The sequence below is a fragment of the Grampus griseus genome (assembly GCF_964374135.1).
Source record: "Grampus griseus genome assembly, chromosome: 21".
Lineage (NCBI taxonomy): Eukaryota > Metazoa > Chordata > Mammalia > Artiodactyla > Delphinidae > Grampus > Grampus griseus.
This window is the reverse complement of record NC_139015.1, coordinates 23,606,629-23,634,439: the sequence shown is the minus strand read 5'-3', so window position 1 is coordinate 23,634,439 and position 27,811 is coordinate 23,606,629. Positions and strand designations below refer to the sequence as shown.

Sequence of the window (27,811 nt, the reverse complement as noted above, 5' to 3'; positions counted from 1 at the left end):
AAGTATAAAGTATATTTAACTGATGGCTGTATACCTTTGCGTGCAATAGGTATAGAACATGATGAATTGAAGAGTTTTTTGTAATAAAAGTTATTCTAAGTAAATTTTTCTCCCTTTTCCACCTTATTAAACTTCCACATGAACATGGCAGTCTTGACAAATGTCTCTGGAGCTAGTATATGTTAAGGGTATTCTTGTTGGTAGGCTACACCACTAGTGTCTGTCCATATGACTGGATGAGAGAAAGGCTGATTTTCTTCTCTTTCTAGAGGTCTTGGTTGGTTCCCTGTTCTGATCCATGTTCGATTGCAAGATCACCTTTCATAAAGGGTGAAGGAGTGGGGATTGTGGGGAATAATCCTTTGTGAACCTTCGCTAGAATCTTTTCCTTTGTGACCCTTATGTAGAATTTTGGCACCTCTTAATTTGGATTGTGATCTAATGCTTGAACTAAGCAGTTGATAGGTATCAGGAGGCCCAGGAAACATATTATGAAATGGTATGAAAAATATATCTTTGCATATATTTCTCTGTGTGTGGGCACCATAGCTTTCCTTTGATATTCAGTATGAGTTCTACTGGAAAGGTTAATCAATGTGTGTGTATGTTTGGGGAAAAGGGTTGAAAGGAGGAGGAAGTAAAAGGAATATGTTACTAGTAGTATAACAATATATGATGTCTTAAACCATTGGTAGTAATACTGTGGAGCAATAGCCAGTGGGTGATAGTGACTGTTTTAGGCTATCAGTTGTAGGGATAGCCATGCAATAGTTGGTTTAAAACTTTCATAAGTTTCTCGCAAAGCCAAAGATTCTAATTTAGAGAATATCATTCAATTCACAGAAGTGTATAGGAAAAACACTTTAAAAAATAGATACTTAGCAAGAGCTTAACCAAATGTTAACAGAAATTCTTGTTTGGATGTTATTAAGCTTTTCGGAAACACACAGGCTTTAAATTGCAAGGAAAATGTATATTAGAAACTACAAAATAAATATTTTTATATTGTATAAAACCCAAAATTGTTAATTCATTTTCTCTTTTGGGTAACCTGCCAAATTGAGATTGAAATCTGTTGTGAGTGTGACCAAAAATATATCTTTATTCAATTTCATGTAATAACTTTTAAATAGTTTTACTGCCATTGCCTCTTATGTATTTATTGACCTTTTGTTTAATAACTTTGGGTTGATTTTAGGCCACCAGCAAAATGGAAATGAAAAAGACTGCTAAATACAAGATGCCATGGAAAATGAACTCAACTACTGAACCTTTATTTGTTACTGGTATAGATGTCAATCCCTTGAAAAAATTCACCATTCCCAAGATCAGGAGGACAGCTGAGAAAGGTAATATTTCTATGGAAGATGGGATTATTTCATAACTGTTACTACATTTCTCTGATTCTTAGTTTATGCTCGTCGTCTTTTTTTTGTGTGTGTGTGTGTTACGCGGGCCTCTCACTGTTGTGGCCTCTCCCGTTGCGGAGCACAGGCTCCGGACGCACAGGCTCAGCGGCCATGGCTCACGGGCCCAGCCGCTCCGCGGCATGTGGGAGCTTCCCAGACTGGGGCACGAACCCGTGTCCCCTGCATTGGCAGGCGGACTCTCAACCACTGCGCCACCAGGGAAGCCCTCGTCTTCTATTTTGACTCTACATAAAATTAGGTTGACTCTACATAAAATTAGGTTAAGTCAGGCTTTTAATTCCTTAAATACACATGTACTTTTGGTTCCACACAAAATAAAATAGACACATGTCTCCTATCCCTCCCACTAAGTATACCTAAAAACACTGGACGTCATACATAAAACAAACATAAGAAGACTTTGAATGGTGGAGAGAAGAAGTTGGATCAGTATGGGACCCTGGGAGTTACGGAGTGATGTAGCATTAAGTTCTCTGGATTTTCTGTTTGTTTCCTCCACATCTCAGATTGGGTGACCACAACCCAGGAATGCCAACTTTTACAGACACAAAAAGCCCTAAGAAAAGTCTGTTCTGTCTTGCCAGGGACTGGGAATGGGGTATCCCAGAATGACAGAAACCTGTTTGACAGTGAACATGCTATTCCTGCAAAACACTAGGGGGAATAAAAAGAAATAGGCCCTACACCTTTGTCAGCAGAGGCTAAGTGGAGGGCCTAGACTTCCACCTCTGCCTCTCCCCTTCCACCTGTGCCTCTCCCCTTCTTGGAACTTCATACGTTCCTTTCTCTGCTATCCCGTGCCCCTTCAGTGTCAGTGGGTGATGAGTTGCCCCTTTTCAGTGGGAGTAGAGTCAGTGAAGGCCAAGTGGGGAGCCTAGACTCTGTCACACACACCAGTAACAAAGCATCTGTCCCCCTCCCACAGTGTCAGTGGAGGCTGAGTCAGGAGCATGGACTTGCACCCCTTTCTCATGGTAACAAGACAGCGCCCCCCCCCCCCAACAAGGGTGTCCGTGGAGACCTTGTAGAGAGCCAGGATGTCCTGGTGGTAAAGAGTCAGAGTCTTCCCCACCCCCAGCCTTTCCCTACTGGCACAGTCCCTTGCTGGCTTAGTTTTAGTAGAGGCTTGTTAAACCACAAGATTGAATATGATCTAGAGTCTCTTAACAATACCCCAAATGACCAAGATATTTAAAAAAATCACTCATCATACCAACAACCAGTAAAATCCCAACTCAAATGAGAAAAGGTGAATCAACAGATGCCAACATCACGATAAAACAGATGTTGGAATTATCTGACAAGGCTTTTAAAACAGCCATTGTAATGATGTTTCAACAGGCAATTACAAACACTCTTGAAACAAATGAAAAAATGGAAAATCTCAACAAAGAAATGGAAAATGTAATAAAGAATTAAGTAGAAGTTTTGGAACTGAAAAAATACAATAATTAAAATAAAAAACTGATTGGATGGGTTCCAAAGAAGAATCAAGAAGACTTTGGAAAGAAGCAGTGGATTTGAAGATATAATAACAGAAATTACCCAGCCTAAACAACAGAGAACACATCAAATTAACCGAGCCTCAGGAACCTGTGGAATAATAATAGAAGACCTAATGTCTTTGTCCTCAGAGCCCCAGAAGTAGAAGAGAGCATAGAGCTGAAAGAGTATTTGAATAAATACTGGCTGAAAATTCCCCAAACTTGGCAAAAGACATAGACCTGTACAATCAAAAGGTTGAATAAACCCTAAACATGATAAACCCAGAGAAGTCTATGACAAGGCACATCATAATCAAACTTCTGAAAACTAAGAACAGAAAAAATCTTGAAAGCAACTAAATGTTACTTATAGGGGAAAAAATTGAATGACAGGAGATTGCTCATTAGAAACCATGGAGCCCAGAGGAAGTGGCACAACATTTTTTAAGTGCAGAAAGAAAAGAACTGTCCCCAGAAAAAATATTCTTCAGGAATAGAACTGAAGTAGACATTCTCAGATGAAGTAAAACTAAGAATTTTTTATTGGTAGATCTTAGTTTAGAATGGCTAAACAAAGTTCTCAAAATAGAAAATGACAAAAGAAAGAAGCTGGGAACATTTGTAATGACGGAAGAACGAAGGAGAGTAAAAATATAGGGAAATACAATAGACAGTCCTCCTCTTGAGTTTTTTAATTATGTTTGACAGTTGGAACAAAAAGTATGACATTCTTCAATGTGATTCTTGGTATATGTAGAGGAGGTATTTAAGGCAATTATAAAGTGAGATGTTACCATTGAAGGGAACTGGGTGAATAGGATATAGGATCTCTCTCTGTTATACATCACAACTTCATATGAATCTGCAGTTATCTCAGAATTAAAAGTTTTTTATAAAAACACGATAAATAAATCAAAATGCTGTTTTAAAAATGTTCAAGTAACCCACAGGAACTGTTGGAAAAGAAATCTCCAGGCCCAGATGGTTTCTCTGGAGAATTCTACTCAACATTAAAGAAAAGAGCTAATACAAATTCTTTACAATTTCTTCCACAAAATAGCAGAGGAGAGAATAATTTTATCAGGACAATATTACCCTGGTACCAAAGCTAAATAAATGTAATACAAAAAAAAAAGAAAACTACGGACCGATATCCATCATGAGCCTTGACACAGAAATCCTATACAAAATATAAGGAAATTGTATTTAGCAAGGTATAAAATCAATTATATACTATAACTAAGAGAGTTTTATTCAAGGGATGCAAGGCTGGTTTGGCATTTGAAAGTCAGTCTGTATTCACAGGATAAATAATAGTAATCACATGATCATATCAATTTTTTCAGAAAAAGCATTTGACAAAAAAATCACTCATGATAAAGACTCAGCCAACTAGGAATAGAGAACTTCCTCAGCTTGATAAAAAGTATGTAAAAAATACCCATAGCTAACATCATGCTTAATGATGAACAACTGAATGTTTTCTCTGTAGGGAAAGAAGGCAAGAATGTTCTCTTTTACCACTCTTACTATCAACATAGTACTGGAAATTCTAACCAGCACAAAAAGTCAGGGAAATGAAATAAAAAGCATAGAGCATAGAAATTAGAAAGGAAGAAATAAGACTGTTCCTATTTGAAGATTACACAATGATCTACATAGAAAATCCCAAGGGACCTACAAAAAAGAAAAAGAAGAAAACCCTGGAACTAACAAGTTAAGCAGGGTCACTGAATAGAAAATCAAAATACAAAAATAAATTGAATTTCTATATACTAGCAAAGAACCCATGAAAATCAAAATGATAATACCATTTCTAATAGCTCAAAACATGAAATACTTATGTATAAAACTAATAAAATATATACAGGATTTTTATGCTTTAAACCACAAAGTGCTGATGAAAGAGATCAAAGAAATTCTAAGTTATTGGAGAGGTATACTGTGCTTATTTTATTTATTTATTTTTTTTGTGGTACGCAGGCCTCTCACTGTTGTGGCCTCTCCCGTTGCAGAGCACAGGCTCCAGACGCACAGGCTCAGCGGCCATGGCTCACGGGCCCAACCGCTCCGCGGTATGCGGGATCTTCCTGGACGGGGGCACGAACCCATGTCCCCTGCATCGGCAGGCGGACTCTCAACCACTGCACCACCAGGGAAGCCCTACTGTGCTTATTGATTAGAAGACTCAACATAATGAAGATGTCAGTCCTCCACAAATTTATCTGTAGATTTATTGCAGTTTCTATCAAAATCCCAGCAAGACCTTTTGTAAATAAATAAGCTTGTTCTCAAATTTACATGAGAAGGGACTTCCCTGGTGGCCCAGTGGTTAGGAATCCTCCTGCCAATGCAGGGACACAGGTTCGAGCCCTGGTCTGGGAAGATTCCCACATGCTGTGGAGCAACTAAGCCCCTGTGCCACAACTACTGAGCCTGCGCTCTAGAACCCGTGAGCCACAACTACTGAACCCACGAGCCACAGTTACAGAAGCCTGCGTGCCTAGAGCCCATGCTCTGCAACAAGAGAAGCCACTGCAATGAGAAGCCCGTGCACCACAAGGAAGAGTAGCCCCCTCTCACTGCAACTAGAGAAAGCCTACACGCAGCAACGAAAACCCAACGCAACCAAAAATAAATAAATAAATTTTAAAAATTTACATGAGAAGACAAAGAAACTAGAATAGCGAAAACAGTTTTGAAATAGAAGCATTTAGAATTACTGTAGCCAATACTGAGGCTTACTGTGTAACTACAATAATCAAGACACTGTGGCATTGACAAAGATAGACACAAAGATAGACACTTAAATCAGTGGGACAGAATGGAGATTCCAGAAATAGACCTATACAAATATGCTCAATTGGTTTCCTTTCAGTTGATTTTTAACAAGGGTATATTGAGTGGAGGAAAGGTAGTCTTTTCATCAGATGTCATGGAGCAATTGACAGCTATCCATAGGCAAAAAAAAAAAAAAAAGAATTTCACCCTAACTTCACACAAAAATTAATTCAAAATGAATCCCGGGAAACTGTAAGACTTTTAGAAGAAAACATCTCCAGGATCTAGGGTTAGATGAAGAGTCCTTAGCATGATGCCAGAAGCACAATCCAAAAAAAAAATGTGGTAAACTGGACTCCATCAAAATTTAAAACTTTTGTTCTGTGAAAGACTCTGTTAGGAAGGTGAAAAGACAAGCTACGAGTGGGGGGAAGCATTTACATATCATCAGTCTAACCAAGGACTCTCATCTAGAACATATAAAGCACCTTCAAAACTCAATAGTAAGGGAAAAGAGAGCGTTACATCCAAGCAGAAAACAGGCAAAGACACGAACAGCCATTTCACTAAAGAGGTGTGGATGGCAGATAAGCACACAAAGAGATGCTCATCATAGCCATTGAGGAAGTGCTAATCAGAACCACAGCGAGGTGTCACTTCATGCTTGTTAAAACGGCTAAAATAAGAATAGTAATGCCAAAAGCTAGGGAGAATATGGGGAAGCCAAATCAGTCATGCAACCGATGGTCAGGTAAGATAGCTCAGCCCCGTTTTGAAAAACAGTTTGATGGTTTCTTAAAAGACTAAACATGCAACTACCATATGACCCAGCAATTGCACTTTGGGACATTTATCCCAGAGAAATGAAAACTTAAGTCCAAACAAAAATGTTTATAGCACCTTTATTTGTAATAGCCAGAAATTGGTAATCACCCTGATTTCCAGTGAGTGAGTGGTTAAAGTATGATGCATCCATACCATGGGATACTTATCAGCAGTTTTAAAAAATGAGTTACTGGAACAACAACAGCTTGGTTGGATCTCAGAGGGAATATGCTGAATGAAAAAAGCCAGTCTCCACAGGTTGAAGTACAAAATTCCATTTACAAAACATTCTTGAAATGATAAAGGGTACAGAGATGGAGAACAGATTGGTAGTTTCCAGGATTGAGAGGAAGAGAAGAGGTATGGGGTACCAGTATGACTGTATGTAAAGGAGTAGCATGAGAGGTGGAAAAGTTGTGTATCTTGATTATAGTGGTTGTTACATGAATCTACACATGTGATAAAATTGCATGGAACTACCCACACACACATAACTGCACATAAAACGGTACAATGTTAATGAGGACTGTGGATTATACCAGTGTCATTTTTCTGGTTTTGATATTTTATTATAATTACATGAAATGTTTCCACCGGGGAGTTTGGGTTAGGGGTATACAGGGCCTCTATAAGAATGTTGTGTGATCTATATTCACTTCAAAATAAGAAGTTAAACACAGGCATACATGCACAAAATCATATCTCATATCTTATGAAATGATCAAACTTTGTAACAAATTGTTACAAATATTAAAGCGAAAATTAGTTTTACTTGGATTAATTTTATTTTAATTTAATAATAGAATTTAAGATGGGAAGGGGATGAAGAATGAGGTTTTTTTGATAAACAGAGGATTGTAATATTTTGTATTAGTTTTGCCATTGTAACTTATTCTGTTGATTGTTAAATACAAAGGACTATTGTTTATGTTAATTAGGTTCATATACATGGAAATTGGTTTAAATTATATATATCGTTGTTCCTCATTATTCACAGATTCCATATTTGCAAATTCTCCTACTTGCGAAAATTTGCTTGTAACCCCCAGCATCAGTACTCAGCAGCAGTGCTTTCACAGTCATTTGCAGACACGTGCGAGTGGTGAAAAATTTGAGTCACTTGATGCACATGTTCCTAGATGAGGCCAGATGAGACGGAGCTCTGCATCTTGTTCCAGCTCTCCTTATAAATAAGTGTCCGTTTAGTCACCTACTTAGTGCTGTGTTGTTTGCATTTTTGTCGGTGATGTCTACGTTTAAAATGGTCTCCACCATATCATGCTGAAATGCTGTCTAGTGTTCCTAAGCTCAAGGAGTCTATGATGTGCCTTACAGAGAAAATATGTGTCACAAAAACTACACTGTAAGGTAAGTTATAGTGCTGTTGACCAACAGTATGGAACCTTCAGGAAAAGGAAGAGGAAATTTGCCAGTTTGTACATCAAGCCTCTCCAGAAAGTGTTAAAGGAACATTTGTGGTTCCTTTCCTGTGGAAAGGATGGAATCTACATTTATAGATTCATGAGATGACCACCAATAAAAAGCTTGTGACGGGCTTCCCTGGTGGCGCAGTGGTTGAGAATCTGCCTGCCAATGCAGGGGACACGGGTTCGAGCCCTGGTCGGGGAAGATCCCACAGTCCGCGGAGCACCTAGGCCCGTGAGCCACAACTACTGAGCCTGCACGTCTGGAGCCTGTGCTCCGCAACAAGAGAGGCCGCGACAGTGAGAGGCCCGCACACCGCGATGAAGATTGGCCCCCGCTCGCCGCAACTAGAGAAAGCCCTCGCACAGAAACGAAGACCCAACACACAAATAAATAAATAAATAAATAGCTTGTGGGCAGCATTGTTGTGAGGCAAAAAGCCAAAGAGACTTACAGTCATGGTCCCCAGGGGCAGGAAAATGTTAGGTCCCTCTTGGCTAGTGCTGGCTGACTCACACATTTCAAAAGGTGATAAGGGATGCAGGTAGGCAGGTTCTGCAGAACAGGAGGCTGGGGGAGAATTTTAAAGACACCTGCTAAGTGTTATACAGGAAAAGGTTATGTGGCAAGTTTCCATCCCTGATGAGACTGGCTTGTTTTACCGGGATGTTGGCAAACAAACTTACTGCAGATGGCATTCCAGTTGTCAAAAATGTGACCAGAGGCTGACAGGAACCTAACCCTGTATTTCTCCTAAGATTAATAGTTCAGTATTCACTAATTCACTCTTGGCAGCAACTTTAATAGGCTATACCTTCGCCAAATAACAAGAATCAACTGTATTCCCCAGTTTCCTCCGAGTCCTCTTCCTTGAGGGTTTTATTCTTTTATGCATCTACTTAATATAGCAATGCTTAAAACACTGCTTATTGTCTTCTCAAAGAGTGCCTCTTAGTCATGCCACCACGTCAGCCAAGAGTTTACAGCGATGTTCTGGTATTTTTGCAAGTCAAAATAACCAGTTTACTAGTATATAGGTTGCCTTATTCGGGGGAAATTCAAGAAATATTCATGCACTAACAGTAGCTACCAGGTTTGTGTAGCACTGTATGTTATAGAGTCTGTACATGTTAAGTTGAAAACAAGTCACCTGAATTCTAGTACTATCTAGTATATCTGCGTCAACTTTTAAGAACTCCCTATAGGTAGTGGAGAAAAACAAGTTTCATATTTTCATTTATACGAGGTATAGGAAGTCTGTATTACTGTTATAGAATCTTAAATATAAATGCCTCCAGATGGTTAAAGAAAATTCCAAATATTTTTTTATTTTGTGTCTTATATTGATACACAGTTGTGATTGTGCAGATGTACAATTATGTCATTTTATTATTTATTTATTTGGCTGTGTTGGGTCTTCGTTGCTGTGCGCGGGCTTTCTCTAGTTGCGGCGAGTGGGCTTCTCATTGCGGTGGCTTCTCTTTGTTGCTAAGCACAGGCTCTAGGCACGCAGGCTGCAGTAGTTGTGGTGCACCGGCTCAGTAGCTCCGTGGCATGTGGGATCTTCCAGGACCAGGGCTCGAACCGGTGTTGCCTGCATTGGCAGGCAGATTCTTAACCACTGCACCACCAGGAAGTCCCAACGATGTCATTTTAAACACAAATAACCACTTGCCCTTTTCTTTATTTTTAGTTTACTTGTCACCTTGTTGCACCAATACTAGAGAGTATAATTTCATACACGATACTCTTAATCAGTGCCGGCTTGATGTAAGCTGTGATCTACAGTCTTCATGGCAGTTTGGAGATACAAAACTGATTCACAATGAAGAGCTGGAAAAAAATTTTACTTCTAAGAGGTAAGTTACTGTGACCTAAGGAAGTTTAAGATTTTGTTTGTTTTTACTGTGAGGTTTTATACGAATCTGTTATTTCTGCCATTTGAGATTTGATAAGTATTACTAAGAAAATAAGTACAGAGGTGTTTTATTCCTTATTTTGTTGCCATCTCATAGCCTTCTGTAATAGTAAAAAGCTAAGTGTGAGATTTGGTTAGTAAGTCCTGCACATTAATGTAGCCAGACTTCAGACACTCCCTTCTTTTTTAATCTTTGTAAGTTTTTCAGAAGCATACATCAGCACATTTATTAAGGAGCCATTTTGTAGATCCTTGTGCCTCCTGCATAATATAAAATAGCACTTAAAATATTTAGAATGGAATTTTTTTTCTTGACTCAGTCCTTCAGAGACTGAGTTGATGTTTTAATTTGGCAGAGTTGTATCTGGCTATTTCCAACTACTCCACTAGAGCCACAATTTCTGACACTTTTAAAAAGTACCCCTTCTGGTTTTTGGGAAGGCACATTCCATTATGTTAATTAATTAATTAATTAATTTATGAATTATTTTTGGCTGCATTGGGTCTTCGTTGCTGCACGCAGGCTTTCTCTAGTTGCGGCGAGCGGGGGCTACTCTTCGTTATGGTGCATGGGCTCCTCATTGTGGTGGCTTCTCTTGTTGTGGAGCACAGGCTCTAGGCACGTGAGCTTCAGTAGTTGTGGCACGCAGGCTCAGTAGTATGGCTCACGGGCTCTAGAGTGCAGGCTCAGTAGTTGTGGCTCGCGGGCTCTAGAGCGCAGGCTCAGTAGTTGTGGCACACGGGCTTAGTTGCTCCGTGGCATGTGGGATCTTCCTGGAGCAGGGCTCGAACCCATGTCCCCTGCATTGGGAGGCAGATACTTAACCACTGCGCCACCAGGGAAGCCCCATTATGTTATCTTAGTAAGAAAAAATAAGAGCACATGCAGAGTTCTCATTGTAAACATTTTGTATTTAATACATTTAGATCTTGTGTGAACACAGTTTTAGCATTTTCATTTTCTGAACTTGCCTCCTTCACCATTTTGCATTTTTAACTTAGAACATAACTATAGTTTGATGGACCCACACTTAGAACTCATTTTGGAATGTTTTTGGTCTCTTTTTTTTGTTTTAGAATCAATTCCTCTTGACTAAGACATGCTACCCCACTTGTTGTCTGTTGGGGAGAATTGGTGAGAATGACAGAAATAGTTGATGGCATATTTTTTCATCTAAAAATCACAGTTTTGAGCAAAAGTAGAATGGACTGGCTATACACTGCCCCTTCCAGATCGAAATAGTAGTTTGATCAAAAATGAATTCCTGCATTGTTCCTTGATTTTGGTTATATTAGGCATTTTTAAGTTGTGTCCTTTTTCATAATGCCCCCTGACACTTCATTTTCAACCATTTATTTCTCCCTGTTAACATTACAGAAAAATTAGAACAACTACCCAACAACACAAGACTTGATAGAACATTCTGAATGACTAATGTGTATAGGATTTATTGGTTTCTTAGGTATTTGCCCAATTAGACAAACTCATTTATCTCCCATAGTACTTTATACTCATTTTACACGACTTACCACACTATGTTGGTTTTATCTGATTCCCTTACTACATTATGAGTTTTATCTTATTTGTTTTTTGTGTCCATAGTATGGAACCGAGTCTGGCAACACAGTGAGCACTTAACTGTTAAATTAAGTTACATTTTTATTTCATTGTTTTAAATCAATGAAGGTGGAAAGTACCCTTAAGTAGCCTTAGGCACAGGTAAAAAAAAAATAAAAGGAAAGATCAGAATTGGTTAGCAGAAGAGAAAAATAGGATGGAGAGATGAAAAGAGAAAGTATTAATAACATTGACTGCCTCTAGCTTTTCTTTTTATTGTTCCCCTTAGAGGAATTTATAAATCTGTGATCTCAGCAAAAGCAAGTAGCTCCAGAAAGATACCAATCTCCACTTCTTTGTCGTTGTTGTTGTGTTGGCCGTGCTGCACAGCTTGCGGGATCTCATTTCCCCAACCAGGGACTGAACCCAGGCCACACAGTGAGAGCCCAGAATCCTAACCACTAGGCCACCAGGGAGCTCCCCAGTCTCCACTTTTTATCCACATTGCATCTACCACTTCTTAAGTGTGAAATCAGCAAAAACACGTTAATCATCTAAACATCTGTGTGTTAAGTCATTCATTGAGCATTTGAGTGCCTACTGTGTCAGATGTTGTATTTGATACCCTCAGAGAAAAATGAATGTTTTCTCCTCAGCCTTAAAGAGTTTACATTCCAGTGGAGAAGACATACAGCTAAATATAAAATAACGTTATAGTAAGAGGTAGGTGCATAGATGAGGGATTGAGTATTCTTCGTAAGAGTCTTGAGAGATGTTCTGAAGAGTTAAGAACTTGAGCTGGTCTTAATGGGTAAAAGAGAACTGAATTCACTTCTTAAGTATATTGTGCTATTTGTATCAGTTTGACCCTTTTTTGTTTTAAGATAACCTACCTTTAAACATTTCAAATTTATGTGAAAGGGTATCATTTTAAAAATTGTCAGTACCTATCTTGACACTGTGGTTAAATTTGTACTTGGCATCTCAGTTTACATTCTACCCCAGATGAGTGGACTGAGCCGTCCATGCTTAATTTCATCTACTTTTATCAATGATTCGTTTGGGGAGAGGGTGCAGAACTAAATCATTTTGGGCCAGTGACACACTGAGGACAGATTGGCTTGTGGGCGGGGGGGGGGGGGCGTCTCTGGAAAAGAGAAGCCAATCTGCTGTGAACAAGGAAGCATGTTGCTCAACCTGTTGATGGCAGCACTCTTGGAATAATGACGACACCAGTTGGATGACCCTCGAGGTGATGACAGCAAAACAGAGAGATGGAAAAAACCTGAATCCTTGAAAACATCTGGAGCTGTGGAATAGGTCAACTGATAAAGGCTGCCTGATTTCTGAATTTCTTGTTGTAAGAAGTTAACTCGGGACTTCCCTGGTGGCGCAGTGGTCAAGAATCTGCCTGCCAATGCAGGGGACATGGGTTCAAGCCCTGGTCTGGGAAGATCCCACATGCCGCGGAGCAACTAAGCCCGTGCGCCGCAGCTACTGAGCCTGCGTGCCACAGCTGCTGAAGCCCATGAGCCTAGAGCCCGTGCTCCACAAGAGGAGGCACCGCAATGAGAAGCCCGCACACTGCAATGAAGAGTAGCCCCCGCTCTCCGCAACTAGAGAAAGCCCGCACGCAGCGACGGAGACCCAACGCAGCCAAAAATAAGTAAATAAATAAATGTATAAAAAAAAGAAGAAGTTAACTCAATTTTAAGCCAGTTTGAATGGTTTTCCATACTTGAAGTCCATAGCATTTAAACTGGTATTGAACTTGGTACTGGTGTTGAACTTGGTACTTCCACTTGCTAGTGGAAGATTCTAAGATATGGATTTAACTTGGAAAGAGGGCAATAAGGATGTCTCACTGTTCCTAAATGGGAAGTTGATGATATGTGGGGGCACAGACCATATATTTTATGAGGCTGTGGTTTGGGGGGAACTTGTACAAAAAAAATTCAGGATATTGAAGTGCCCTGCCCATTTCCTGCTTAGATCCAAGAGGCCTCTAAAATTCAGATTTGGTTAAAAAAAAAAAATCCTTTGTACTTATGGCCTAGTTTTACAGATCAGCTTTGCAAGATTAGCTTGAAGTAAAGCATTCATCTTTTCCAAAGTTAGTGTGAATATGGGTTTGAAAGAAAGGAGATTTAACAAGAGATAAGTATGAGGCAAATCTGAAGTAAGTATGAGGCACAAATCTGTTGCCTTCAACCTTTCCAAGATACGTCCTTTTAAGCATTTTCTACCTGGTAAATGGAACTACTCAACTTAATGCAATAAAGATATATTTTAAATGCAGTCTGGAGAAAGAAATGGATAGTTTCAAATTGTAATGCAGTGGGTAATGACCATTCTAAATTCAGGGCCTTGGGAAATGGGAGGGTCTCAGAGGCTTGTTGCCAGGAGACTGAAATTCCTAATGACAACCATTGTCTAAACGAGATCATGCTATGGTTCCTAGCCTTTGGAATTTTGAGGGCCAAGAATCCTAGCTATTTCTTTCTAGAAGGATATACTTTGTGCCAAAGGCCAGTTAACACTGACCATTGTGTCATTCTTCACTTCTCTAAATTTAATTGTGGTTACCCTACGTTTTCTTCACCAGTTTATTTTTCGTGTAGGTAACTTAACCTTGTAACCATATGCTGCCTAAATGGATGTTGACTATATGAGTCTACCTCCAGAGCCACTTTAAGGGAAGGCATATTACTCACATCATTGATCTGAAGTTAGATGCAGTAACTCGATGAGACTGGATTGTTCCCGTTTTGTGAGGTGGATTGACCTGCTCAGTGTGAGCATGAGCATTTTTGAAAGTGTAGGTGTTGGAAGAAGGGTGTGACTAAAGGAGAACCAAACGAGTAGACTGCAGCCTCCCTAATAGTTCTAGATTGTCTCATGTAATTAGTCTAAACTATTCTTTGTCCCATTCCCCTTGCCTTTGTTGGTTTACTGATGTACAAGCATAGTCAATATGGTTCAGTATAACACGGTATGAGGCTTTCTTAGAAATCCTGGGAAGGTGAAGTCAGTGTCTCTATTGGTGTCTGTGGGCAAGGGAGCAGGTAGGCCTAGTTGCTGCTGGCAGCTCTCTTATGACCATAAGAGGAGCCAGGCAGAGATAAAGATAAAGCTATGGACATCAGTGTAGAGAGTCAAGGAAAAGAAACTTGAGTTCCTAATATTGTTGAGGGACTAAATAAGTTCAGATTCTTCCTGTGGTAGCCAGCATAATGCTCCCCCAAAGATGCCCACACTCTGATCCCCACAACCTTTAACCTAACAAAAAGGACTTTGCAAATGTGATTGAGGTCACAGACCTTGAGTTTGGGTGATTATTTTGGGTAATCTGGGTGTGCCCAATTTAATGATGTGAGCTCTTAATCATAAAAACTTAAGAGGAAGACAGAAGAGTGAGAGAATGAAGGAAGAAAGAAAAGTATGAGAGGGATTCAGCTTGCCTTTGCTGGCTTTAAAGATGCAGGAAAGGTGTTATGAACGCAGGTATTGTCTGGAATTTGGGGATCGCTTTTGGCTAACAGCCAGCGAGGAAGTGGGATCTCAGTCCTCCAACTGCAGGTGATTGAATTCTGCCAACAAGGAAAGAGATCCTCCCCTAGAGCCTAAGAAAGAAACGCAGTCTAGATGACACCTTGATTTTAGCCCCATGAGACCCATGTCAGACTTATGACCTACATAACTGTATGTAGCAAATCCTGTATCTCCAGTTTTGGGGGGCCATTTACTGGAGTTTTACTGTATTTCTTTGGTGGAGTCACGTTGCCCTGATTCTTCATGGTCCTTTAGCCTTGCATAGGTGTCTGCACATTTAAAGAAGAGACTTTATGGACTGATTTTGCTAAGAAAAGACTTTCACCTGGGGTGGGGACATGCCGGAGAGTGCTGTGACCCTGGGTTAGTGCTGCAGGTGCCAAGTGGAGGGGCATGTGGTGGCTACATGTCTTGGGGATTGTGGTGTAACTCAGTAGATCAGGCCGTTGGGATCCACAACATCGACAATTTGTGTGGTCTTTGGCAAGCACTGCCAGGGGTCTGCAGAGGTTACAATGGCTGTTGGGGTTCTCAGCAGCACCTCCAGGTCCATAAACTAGGGAGAGGACCAGAGTAAGCAGCAGTAGTGGCCCAAGCTGGTTTGTATGCACACACTCGGCTGTGCGGGCCAGTTGCAGGTGCCTGAGTTGTGACAGGGCTGGTTATAAACACACATGTATAGTTGCTTTACAATGTTGTGTTAGTTTCTCCTGTACAGCAAAGTGAATCAGCTATATATGTACATATATCCCCTCTTTTTGGGATTTCCTTCTCATTTAGGTCACCACAGAGCATTGAGTAGAGTTCCCTGTGCTATACAGTAGGTCCTCATTAGTTACCTATTTTATGCATAGTGTCAATAGTGTATATATGTCAATCCCAATCTCCCAATTAATCCCACCCCTCCTTCCCCCTTGGTATCCATATGTTTGTTTGCTACATCTGTGTCTCTATTTCTGCTTTGTAAATAAGGTCGTCTATACCAATATTTTCAGATTCCACATATATGCATTATCATATATTCCACAAATGTACGATACTTGTTTTTCTCTTTCTGACTCCCTTCACTCTGTATGACAATCTCTAGGTCCATCCACGTCTCTACAAATGACCCAGTTTCGTTCCTTTTTACAGCTGAGTGATATTCCATGTGTATCTGTACCACATCTTCTTTATGCATTCCTCTATTGATGGACATTTAGGTTGTTTCCGATAAAAAGTTTTTAAAAAAGAAAGAAAAAATTTAAAAAAAGAAGACATAAACTGTATATCAACAACCCCATAAAAATTGAAGCTAGGCCCGCTTTCTTAGTGTAGCAGAAAAAGCCTTGTACTAGAAGCCAGAGACCAAATTTCTACTCCTGGTTCTGCCACTACATAGTTATGTGATCCTGGATGAGCTATTTTGACATCTTGGCCATTGTTTTTCTCATCAGTGATACTTATTTAACCTTTGGGGTCAGGGACCCCTCTGAGAATTTGATGAAGCTATAGCCCCTCTTCCCAGGGAAGTGCACATCAACACAGAGCTTTGCACAGAATTTTAAGGTTTTTGGGCTCCCCACAATAGCCAACCTGGGACTTTTCCTGTGTAAGTGAACGCCAGGTCAGGAACTCATGGACAGGAGGATCATTACAGCCTCTTCCAGCTCTAGTGGACTCAGCTTTGTGAATCTGCGAGCAGAAGATGATGCTGAGGAATTTACTTGAGAAAAAAGAGGAATAAGGAAGAAGAGGAGCAAAAGGAAAGGAAAAGAGAAGTTCTGTTTCCTAGTAACTCAAAAAATATCTAAGGGGCTTCCCTGGTGGCGCAGTGGTTGAGAATCTACCTGCCAATGCAGGGGACACGGGTTCGAGCCCTGCTCTGGGAAGATCCCACATGCCGCGGAGCAACTAGGTCCGTGAGCCACGATTACTGAGCCTGCGCGTCTGGAGCCTGTGCTCTGCAACAAGAGAGGCCACGATAGTCAGAGGCCCGCGCACCGCGATGAAGAGTGGCCCCCGCCTGCCGCAACTAGAGAAAGCCCTCGCACAGAAACGAAGACCCAACACAGCCATAAATAAATAAATAAATAAAATTAAAAAAAAAAAAAAAAAAAAATCTAAGAATCCACTTGTTAGATGAACACTTACATGAATTAAATGCAATATAATTAAATTTCATGTTAGAAAGGAAAATGTAACATGTTAACTCATTTTAAAGTTATACTCTCTTGGGAACAATAAGATAACTTACAGTGAATAAAATAAAGAAAGGAAAATGGAAGCAAAAAGCATTTACTGTAACTAAACGATTATCTCACAATGTGATTAAATACTTAGAATTCTAGGATTAAAAAGAAATCAAATAAACACACATGTAGCAGTGGGGGCCAGGGCAGATATCAAGGCAAGTGCCAATGGCAGGTGCACTGACAGCTTTGGTGTGGTCCTGGCTGTTGGTGTGCATTACTATGACTGCTGGATCTTGCCATGGACATGTAGCTGTGGAGGCCTGATGGGGGCCAGGGGTATCCATCACTGTGGAAGGGCTAGCTGCAGGTGAGCCTAGTGGTGCAGGCCAGTGACAGAAGACAGGGCTGGATGTGGGCCTACATGCTGCTGTAGGGCCTTGGTTATCAGCAGGGTCTTGCCATGGTGCACACATGGGAATTTAGGTTGGTGACACAGCTCTACCACTATTCATTGTGCTTTGCTAACTTATATAACTTCTCATCAATATGAGTTTTATCTAAGTCTTTTACATTTACAGTTGTCCCTTGGTACCCATGGGAGATTGGTTCCAGGACCTGCCCCAAATACCAAAATCTGCAGATGCTCAGGTCCCATAGTTGGTTCTCCATATCCACGAGTTCTGCATCCTCAGATTCAGCCAATCATGGATTGTAAGTTGTTTGCAGTCCATGGTTGGTTGAATCCATGGATGCAGAACCAACCGATACAGAGAGCCAACTGTATATTTATTGAAAATATTCTGTGTACAGGAATTCCCTGGCAGTCCAGTGGTTAGGACTTTGTGCTTTCACTGCCGAGAGTGCAGGTTCAGTCCCTGGTCGGGGAACTAAGATCCTGTAAGGCACGCACGGTGGCACGGCCAAAAAAAAAAAAAAAAAGACAAAAGACTATTTGGATTCATTTTACCTATCGTCTCTGAAATGGAATTGTTGAAACTCAGAGCCGCTGTCATTTCACAAGTTAACATAGATCCTAGTGTCTGAATAACTTTGAAAGTCAACCCTTTACAAACCTTTTTAGACCTAGAAATAGTTCTAAAGGCTAATTTTTAATTGGTAATTTTGATTATGTAAATCATATTTAGTCCTAAATTTTTTCAAGTGTAATTCTGAATATACATTGAAAAGTACAAAGTTTTTAACAGTATTATTACTAACGCAAACCTTCAGGGAATATTTTCTACTTGAATTTATAAAGGTTTTTGGAGCCCTGGATCGGATCTTTATTAAGGTGTATTTTTTTCATTCTACTCAGTCCATTAACAGGATATAATGTTCAGCCAATAAGATGACTAGGTAATACAAAGAATTATTTGGTCCAGAATGTCAACGGCACCACTGCTCTAGGGTTTACTTTACAGGCATACCTTGGAGGTATCACAGCTTCAGTTCCAGACCACAATAAAGAGATTCACACAATTTTTTTGGCTTCCCAGTGCATATAAAGTTATGTTTACATTATAGTGTAAGTGTGCAATAGCATTAAAAAAACAATGTACACACCTTAATTTAAAAATGCATTATTGCTAAAAAATACTAACCATCATCTGAGCCTTCAGTGAATCATAGTAGTAACATCAAATATCACAGATCACAGATCACCATAACAAATATAATAATAATGAAAACGTTTGAAATACTGCGAGTATTACCCAGATGTGACACAGGGACACAAAGTGAACAAATGCTGTTGGAAAAATGGTGCCAATAGGCTTACTTGACGCAAGGTTGCTACAAACCTTCAGTTCATAAAAAATGCAATATTTGCGAAGCCCAATGCAGTGAAGTACAATAAAACAAGGTATGCCTGTATACATCTTTATCACAATACGCCTTCACATAATGTGATTCACGTGTGCTGTAAGAACCTTACAACAATATATTTTGATTTCCTCCCTCCCTCTCATGCTTTGTGCTTTTGTTGTGGGAGTCCTTCCAGATCCCAAGAAAAACCACATGAGAAATTAGGAAAACAGAAAAAAGTATTGTAATTCTTCTGTGAGAATTAAACCTTAACAATCAACATGGAGATCTTAGTGGTTTATAGAGTCTAACGTCAAGCTAAAAACAAGAGCAGGAAATGATGACAGTGGAGTTGAAAGTTAAGGCTGACATTTCCAGAACTGAGAGAAATGGTCATGATCTCATCGGTTAGTCTTGCTTGTTATTGTTGCCATGTGTTTTGTTGCCATGGGCCTGTCTACTGTAAAGGTGAATTATTTTTGCAAATAAATATTAATACACTAATGTGCATAGTATACTTACAAATTCTTTGAGTGGTGTTCCAGGAAATAACAAATATAGGTAGCATGTGGTTTTCAAGAGCAGTTTTCCTTTTGTGGTATGCACATTACTTTCTCGGTTCTGTAGCTTCTCCATTGCTGATAATCTTTTGGAATCACACTTGTGTCACAGTGATTGAACCTCTCTGTCCTTATCACCTGCTGTGGCAGTTGCTGCCGCTGCTGCTGCTCCTGAGCAGGCCATGTAGAACTCCCTTCCCTGGTGCACCAATTGGAGGAGAAGGATAGGTGTTTTATATGTTTCAGTGATTCTCGTGGAATGTGGGTAAAAGTTCAACAGTGTCTGTACTTTAGATTATAACCTTTTCTGAGAATGATTTATAATTTTCATAGTGCCAAGATAGGAGCCTGTAATCAAGTTCTAGCTTGCTTCTCCCAGTTGTGACCTAGATCCCTGGAGAATAGAGAATGGCCCTAATAATTGACCATGTATAAGTGTATTGTCTATGTGTCCCTCTCTGTGTATATTTAAGAAACGCATGTCCTTCCCTCTGTAACACAAATAAGAACTTTAGCTCCAGAACTTAATGGACAAGAATTGGCATATATATTTCCAACTCTGTCACTTTACTATTTTGGCAAGTTTTAACCCTCTGAACCTCATATTTCTCATTTTAAAAATGTGTGTAACAATGACAATAAGTAATAGTAATAGCAGTAATTCAATTCTTGGGGATTTGAGAACAAAATGACAAAATGCATGAAACGGTTAAGTCTTAACAGTGCTGGGGACATTAGCATTCAGGAAATGTTAGCCCTTATTTCCATTGGCCTACACAAGTAGTTATTGAACTATTTCCTGAATTCTTTCCTTAGATGATTTTTCAGCCTAACTTGTTACCATAGGATAGTTACCATAACTGTAGCAAGCTAGCTCAAGTATTCATCTTCTCCTTGAAAATTCTGTTGATGTTCTCATTTAATTACACGCTGTTTGCTTTAGGTCAGAGATGCGTGGGAATGGAAGACATGGCAGAGAACTTGAAGAACATTTCTGCTTTTTAGCACTTCCTCAGAGTGATGTGGCTGAGATATATCAGAATGGAATAAGTACCAGAACATCTACATTGAAGATACTAGGCAACCCTCTTCTTGGAATTTATATATTTAGACATGTTGATGTGGCCTTGAATTTTGCTCACAGTAGAAGTATTACTGTAGAAAGTATTATAATTTTTAAGGTTGGTAGCACAAAACAAATACTAAATATTATATTCAGTTTGCTTTAAATTGACCTAAATGTATTTTACTTTCTTTTTTTTTTGTATTTTACTTTCAATATGAATTATTAATGTTTTAAAGTTGCATTGTATAAAATAAATATTAATTATTTATTACTATCATCATCATCATTTGAAATTTCCCCCCCCCTTTTTTTTTTTTTTTTGAGGTACGTGGGCCTCTCACTGTTGTGGCCTCTTCCATTGCGGAGCACAGGCTCCGGACGCGCAGGCTCAGTGGCCATGGCTCATGGGCCCAGCCGCTCCACGGCATGTGGGATCTTCCCGGACCCGGGCACGAACCCGTGTCCCCTGCATCGGCAGGTGGACCCTCAACCACTGTGCCACTAGGGAAGCCCTCCCCTATTTTTGACTCCAGTGGGTGTGCAGCATAAAAGTCTTCAAGTAAACAAAGGCAGCCTTTACCATATTGGTTTTCCTAATGTATATTTTTTCTCTCCTAATTGACCTTCTTATCTTTCTCTCTTTTGTTCAGACTATAATTAATACCAGAGTGTTCTAAGTGTCTTTCCTCAAGACATTGGTATTAATAATTCTGACTTAAGCTAGAGTTGCTACACTCTTACTGTTTATTTTACTTAATAGTGTAGTACAATATTTTCTTTGTTTTGATAATTTTGCCATGCTTATATAAGATGTTAACATTAGGAAAAACAGGGTAGAGATATATGGGATCTCTGAACTGTTTTGCAACTTAAAGTCTAAAATTACGCAAAATTGAAAAAAAAAATCTTACAGTCGAATTGTAAGCATCAACAGACAAACTGGTTAAGATATACTTTTTTGTTAATTGCAACTTTGCCAGGACTACTAAAATCACAGTAAGTAGGCAGGATTCTCAGTTGTGTAATTTAGGATGTATGTACATTCACATAAAACCAACGGTTCATTTGGTATAATTTAATTATTTTTAGACCTCAGGTATTATCAAATTCATAAATCATAATTTATTTTTATTTTTATATTAAAAAAAATAATACATGCTGATTTTAGAAAATTTAGAGCATACTAAGAAGCTCCAAAAAGCCCATTAATAATGACACAATTTTTTTGTATACCTAATACTTAGTCTTCTGCTCATATATATGGATATGCATTGTATAATTGTCATTAAAATACATTCTTTTTTTTTTTTTTTTTTTTTTTGAGGTACGCGGGCCTCTCACTGTTGTGGCCTCTTCCATTGCGGAGCACAGGCTCCGGACGCACAGGCTCAGCAGCCATGGCTCACGGGCCCAGCCGCTCCGCGGCACGTGGGATCTTCCCGGACCAGGGCTCGAACCTGTGTCCCTTGCATCGGCAGGCAGACTCTCAACCACTGCGCCCCCAGGGAAGCCCCAAAATACATTTTTTATATATTATGTAACTTGCTTTTTTCTTTGATTATAAAATCAACATTTTCCATGTCATTAAATAAATATTCTTCTGTAGTATCCTTTTGAGCGACTACGTAGAATTCCACTGTACAACTCTACCATAAATTTGTGCAACACATTTTTTAATGTTGGAATATAAATTACTTGGTTTTCTTATTTTTGTACTTTTAAATACTACTTTGATTATTCATGTAGGTACATTTTACACACACCTGTGATTATTTGCTAAGAATTAATTGATTAATTCCTATGTGTCAAATTAGGAGTCAGAGGTATGTGTACACTTTCACAGCTTTCGATGTGAAATGCCCAGTTGTCCTGAGAAAGGTGGTACTAATTGACATTCCTTTCCACAGCCTGTGGGGGATGTCTGTTATCTCACGTCATCACTAACTCTGTGTATTATATTTTTTAAAAGATATTTGCCAGTCATAACATGTGAGTTTCTCGTTGTTGGTTCAGGTTTTTATTCTTTTTCATAGTTATTGCTGAGCTTAACATTCTGCGTATATTCATTGACAGTATTTAGTGAACTGCCTATTAATATCCTTTGCTAGTTTCTTGGTTTTTCGTTTCTTTGTTTCTAGTTGATTCATAAGCATTATCAATTCATTAAAGTGAATGTTGAGAGATAGGCTTTTCTGTGTATAATGTTTTATCACTTATTGTTTTCTTTTTTAAATAAACATTTTATTTTGTAATAAATTGAAATTTACAGAAAAATTATGAAGGTAGTACAGAAAGGTCCTGTATACAATTTAGCCAGCTTCCCCTAATGTTAACATTTCATATAACTATAACACCTCTGTTAAAACTAAGAAACTGAAACTAACAGTGTGTATGTCAATTATATCTCAATTTTAAAAAAATAATAAAATAAAATGAAAAGAAACTAACATTGGTACAGTACTATTTAATACAGACTATGCAGCTTTTGCCAGTTTTTCCACTAATGTTTTTTTCTCTTCCAGTATCCAAGTACAGGGTACCACATTACATTTAGTATTGTTTTCAATTTTGAATGAATTATTAGCATATTAAAAAATAAAAGTAATAGAATTGCTGACTTAAATAAAATTTGTGGTTGTTTTCATATTAATTGCACTTTTTCCCCACCTTTTATCACTTCATTAGTTCATGGTTTTTTAAAATTTTTATACTCATTTGTTTTCAGCGTACAGAAGTTTTGGAATATTTTACAGTGAAATTTGTTTTTAGTTCATGGTTTTTTGGCAATATGCTTAGAAAAGAATCCTCACTTGGAGGTTAGATATTTGCTTGTATTTCTTTCTACAGTGTTTATATTACTTAAATATTTACCTTGTTTAGTATTTATTTTGGTTTATAGGTTGAGAGGAATTTAATCTTTTTCAAGTCCACACCATTTATTGAATAATCTGGTTTTGCTTCATTTATTTCAAATGATGCTTTTAATATCATATTATGTTTTTATAGATGCTTGGACTTATCTGGGCTTTTTATTTTGTGCAGCTTTTTTCCCCTCTCTGCCTTTTTTGTGGTAGTACCGTTCTTTTAAAAAGTATGTAATATCTGGAAGTGCATGTCACCTTTCCTGTTCCATCATTTTCTATTTCTGACCCAAATTTTTTTCAAAAAATTGTTTCCAAAATTTTATATGTTATTCTTGTTTAGTCTTCCAGGGAAGTTTTTAAACTAAAACTCATTTCTACAAATGGATTTTCTGAAATTTTTATTGGAACTACTATAGTCTTTGAGTTTAATTTAAGGGGGAATTGACATAATTACAATAAGTCATGCCATTCATCTGGGACATGGATTATCTCTCCATTCGAATTTCTTTCCTTAAAAAAGAAGCTAGCTTTACTTTCCTAGTATGAGAGTTTAAAGTGTTTTGGTATATATATATATATATTTTTTTTTACCATCTTTATTATGGTATATTTTTATTTAACTTCTTTTTGTCTTTTTTTTTCCAGGTTCTTTTTGGAAAAGTGAAGAAAATTCAGCCTTCAGTGGATAAAAACAAAGTTTCTTTGGATCCTTCTCCTAACTTTGACTGCCATATGTCAAGAAGTGTCCCCTCTTTGAAAGATACCATTGAACTACAAGCCTACAGTTCAGCAGTATGTTAACTTTTCGGTTCATTTGACAACTTGAAAGTCACATGCCTCACACTGTATGATACAAGCCTTAAAACAACTGCCCAAAATATTAAATGGAGATCTCTTACTTCATTCACCATAATATGACCTAAATAAATAGATAGTAAAAGCTGTTTTAATATTTGTGATATCAGAACATTAATAAAGAAGCTTCCAGATTTACATTTAACTTCGTTCTAAGTACAGTGGCTGCTTTTATTTAGATGTTTCATAGATTAATTCCTAACTTGCAAAACAAACAAGGCTACTTTGAAATGTTATTGATCTTCACAAAAGGAGAAAAGGCTTATGTATTAGTCATTACATGGTAGACTAATTACTACACAGTAATTTTCTGTCATATGTTACTGAGATACTTAGTAGACCTTTAATCTTTTATAGAAGATTAAATTATGTAATACATACTATATATAATCATATATATGATTAAATGAGGATAAATATTTTAGAAATATATATATGCTCCCACATGTAAGATGTATTAAGCTATTGTTATTTTTCTAATTGACTTTTCCTCCCAAATAAAATATAGTGGTTCCCAGCATATGCAAAACATTGAAGTTTTAATGAAAAAATACTTTTTTATTTAAAAACAGATTGTGTCTGTTTCTGCTGATATTGGAAGCCTATCAAGGAAATAATATGCTGTGGGGAAAAAAATTCCTCTTCAGGAAAACTAGGGTTGAAGAATCCAGGGAGAGTGGGGCTGTATGGAAGCTGATTAATAAATAACAACATGCAGTTATCTAGATTTTTTAAAATAGGAGCTTATTCAAGTCTGCAAAAATTAATCAGCATAAAAATGTTCTCTTCCTTCTTTATCTTTTAGGTATACTTCTATGAATATGATGATCTTTCAAAGCCAGTAGATAAACCTAGGCAGTGTCTTCCATATGCAATAGTAACAGTAAAATTTATTGGTCAAAAAATAGACAAAGGACACCTTATGACATCTTTGAGACTCCTCTCAACAGGATTTCCTAAAAGGGCTGGTAAGATACATATATTTTTCTACTTCAGTAGCATTTGTGCTGGTCTTACAACTTCTGAATATGATTTTCTAATACATTATGAATATCTAAGCAAAATAGTTGTGCTTTACCTATTTTCGATTTTATATATCTAGAATTACATTGCAGCTATTTTTTTTTTTTGTGATACACGGGCCTCTCACTGTTGTGGCCTCTCCCGTTGCGGAGCACAGGCTCCGGACGCGCAGGCTCAGCGGCCATGGCTCACTGGCCCAGCCGCTCCGCGGCATGTGGGATCTTCCCAGACCGGGGCACGAACCCGTGTCCCCTGCATCGGCAGGCGGACTCTCAACCACTGCGCCACCAGGGAAGGCCATTGCAGCTATTTTTGTTATTTCTTTTGCTCAGTGTTATGTTTGTGTGATTCTTCCACGCTGATATGTATAACTGTAGTTTCTTCATTTTCACTCATATATTTGTATACACACATACACACACACACACACACACCATATTATTCAATTTTGTGACTATACACTATTCCTCTGGGGATGTTTTGACATCTTGTAGTTTTCTTCATATTCCAAATATTGCTGTTTTAAATGTTCATGTACGCATCTCAGTGCATATGTGCAAGAGTTTTTCTATAGCGTATACATCTACATCAGGAATGTGCAACTTAATCCAAAGACAATGTCAAACAGTTTTCAAAAGTGGTTGTGTCAGGTTACCTAATTACTCTGCATCATTGCCAGTACATATACTTCTTTTTTAAAAAAAATAAATTTATTTATTTATTATTTTTGGTTGCATTGGGTCTTTGTTGCTGCAGGTGGGCTTTCTCTAGTTGCGGTGAGCGGGGGCTACTCTTCATTGCGGTGCACGGACTTCTCATTTGCGGTGGCTTCTCTTGTTGCAGAGCATGGGCTCTAGGCACACAGGCTTCAGTAATTGTGGCACACGGGCTCAGTAGTTGTGGCTCTCGGGCTCTAGAGCGCAGGCTCAGTAGTTGTGGCGCACGGTCTTAGCTGCTCCGCGGCATGTGGGATCTTCCCAGACCAGGGCTCAAACCCGTGTCCCCTGCATTGGCAGGCTGATTCTTAACCACTGTGCCACCGGGGAAGCCCCATATACTTTTAAAAAAATGTTTCTGCCAGACTCACAGACTTCAAAAACAACTGTATGATTACCAAAGGAGAAAGGTAAGGGGGAGGGATAAGTTAGGAGTTTGGGATTAACATATACAGACTACTATATATAAAATAGATAATAAACAAGGACCTACTGTATAGCACAGGGAGCTCTACTCAGTATTCTGTGATAACCTATGTGGGAAAAGAATCTGAAAAAGAACGAATATATTTATATGTATAACTGAATCACTTTGCTGTACACCTGAAACTAACACAATATTGTAAATCAACTATACTCTAGTATAAAATAAAAACTAAATTTAAAAAATGTTTCTGCCAGCCTAGTGAGTGTGATATGTTATCGTTATCACCTCAAAAAAAGAGACTCTTTACCCATTGAAAGCTCTCCTGTCCCTTTTCCCCTAAGCCCCCCACGACCCCTACACAGTCACTAATCTGCCTTCTGTCTCTATATATGATCCTATCCTGGCCTGGCCATTTCATTAAGTGAAGTCATAAACAGTAGCCTTTCATGACTGGTGACTTTCACTTAACAGTGTTTTCAGGCTTCTTGCATGTTGCAGCATGTATCAGTACCTCATTCCTTTTTATGGAAAAATATTCTGTTACATGGATACATTACGTTGTGTTTATCCATTCATCAGTTGACCATGTGGGTCACTTCCACCTTTTGGCAATTATGAATAATTATGCTAAGAGCATTCTTGAACAAGTTTTGGTGTAGACATGTGTTTTCTTTGGTCTTAGGTATATAGCTTGTTCCTGAACCTCGGGGGAAAGTGTTCATCTTTCCCCAGTAAATATGATGTTAGCTGTGGGGTTTTTTCATGTCCTTTACCCTGTTGAGGAAGTTCCCTTCTATTCCTAGTTTGTTGAGTGTTTTTATCTTGAAAAGGGCAATTACTTATCCTTCAGAATCTTTGCCATCTAAAAGGTTTTTTAATATGAATCTTCTTGTGTATTTAGTGGGGTTGGACGTCTTTTTGTGTTTGTTGACAGTTTTTACTTAACCTGTGATTTTCTTGTTTAAGTACTTTGCCCAACTATCTATTGCATAGTCTTTTTATTAATCGTTTGAAGATATCTGTATATTCTTTATGTATTCCAATATATGTGTAATTGTGTACTAAGTTTGTCTCATTCAGAATATTCTTTTCACCAGTTTATTTTTCTAAGTTTTACCATGGGTTTGACCTGTTAAAATATTTAATGTGTATGTAATTGAAATCATTTCTCATTTTTGGTTTTCTGACTTCCATCCATGCTTAAAAAGTACTTTCCTAGGGCTTCCCTGGTGGCGCAGTGGTTGAGAGTCCGCTTGCCGATGCAGGGGACGTGGGTTCGTGCCCCGGTCCGGGAAGATCCCACATGCCGCGGAGCAGCTGGGCCCGTGAGCCATGGCTGCTGAGCCTGTG

At 38.6% G+C, this 27,811-nt stretch overlaps 1 protein-coding gene across 1 annotated transcript in view; it reads left to right on the top strand.

Moving 5' to 3' along the window:
* Positions 1 to 1,210: 1,210 nt before the first annotated feature.
* The window catches only part of TEX15 (testis expressed 15, meiosis and synapsis associated), a gene marked incomplete at both ends in the record, with an annotated part of 41,108 nt that continues 14,507 nt past the window's right edge, over positions 1,211 to 27,811 (top strand). Inside the window, 5 exon segments of the mRNA XM_082680379.1 lie at positions 1,211 to 1,349; positions 9,639 to 9,804; positions 20,454 to 20,691; positions 24,086 to 24,232; positions 25,101 to 25,263. Coding sequence (XP_082536505.1) covers positions 1,211 to 1,349; positions 9,639 to 9,804; positions 20,454 to 20,691; positions 24,086 to 24,232; positions 25,101 to 25,263 — 853 coding nt within the window.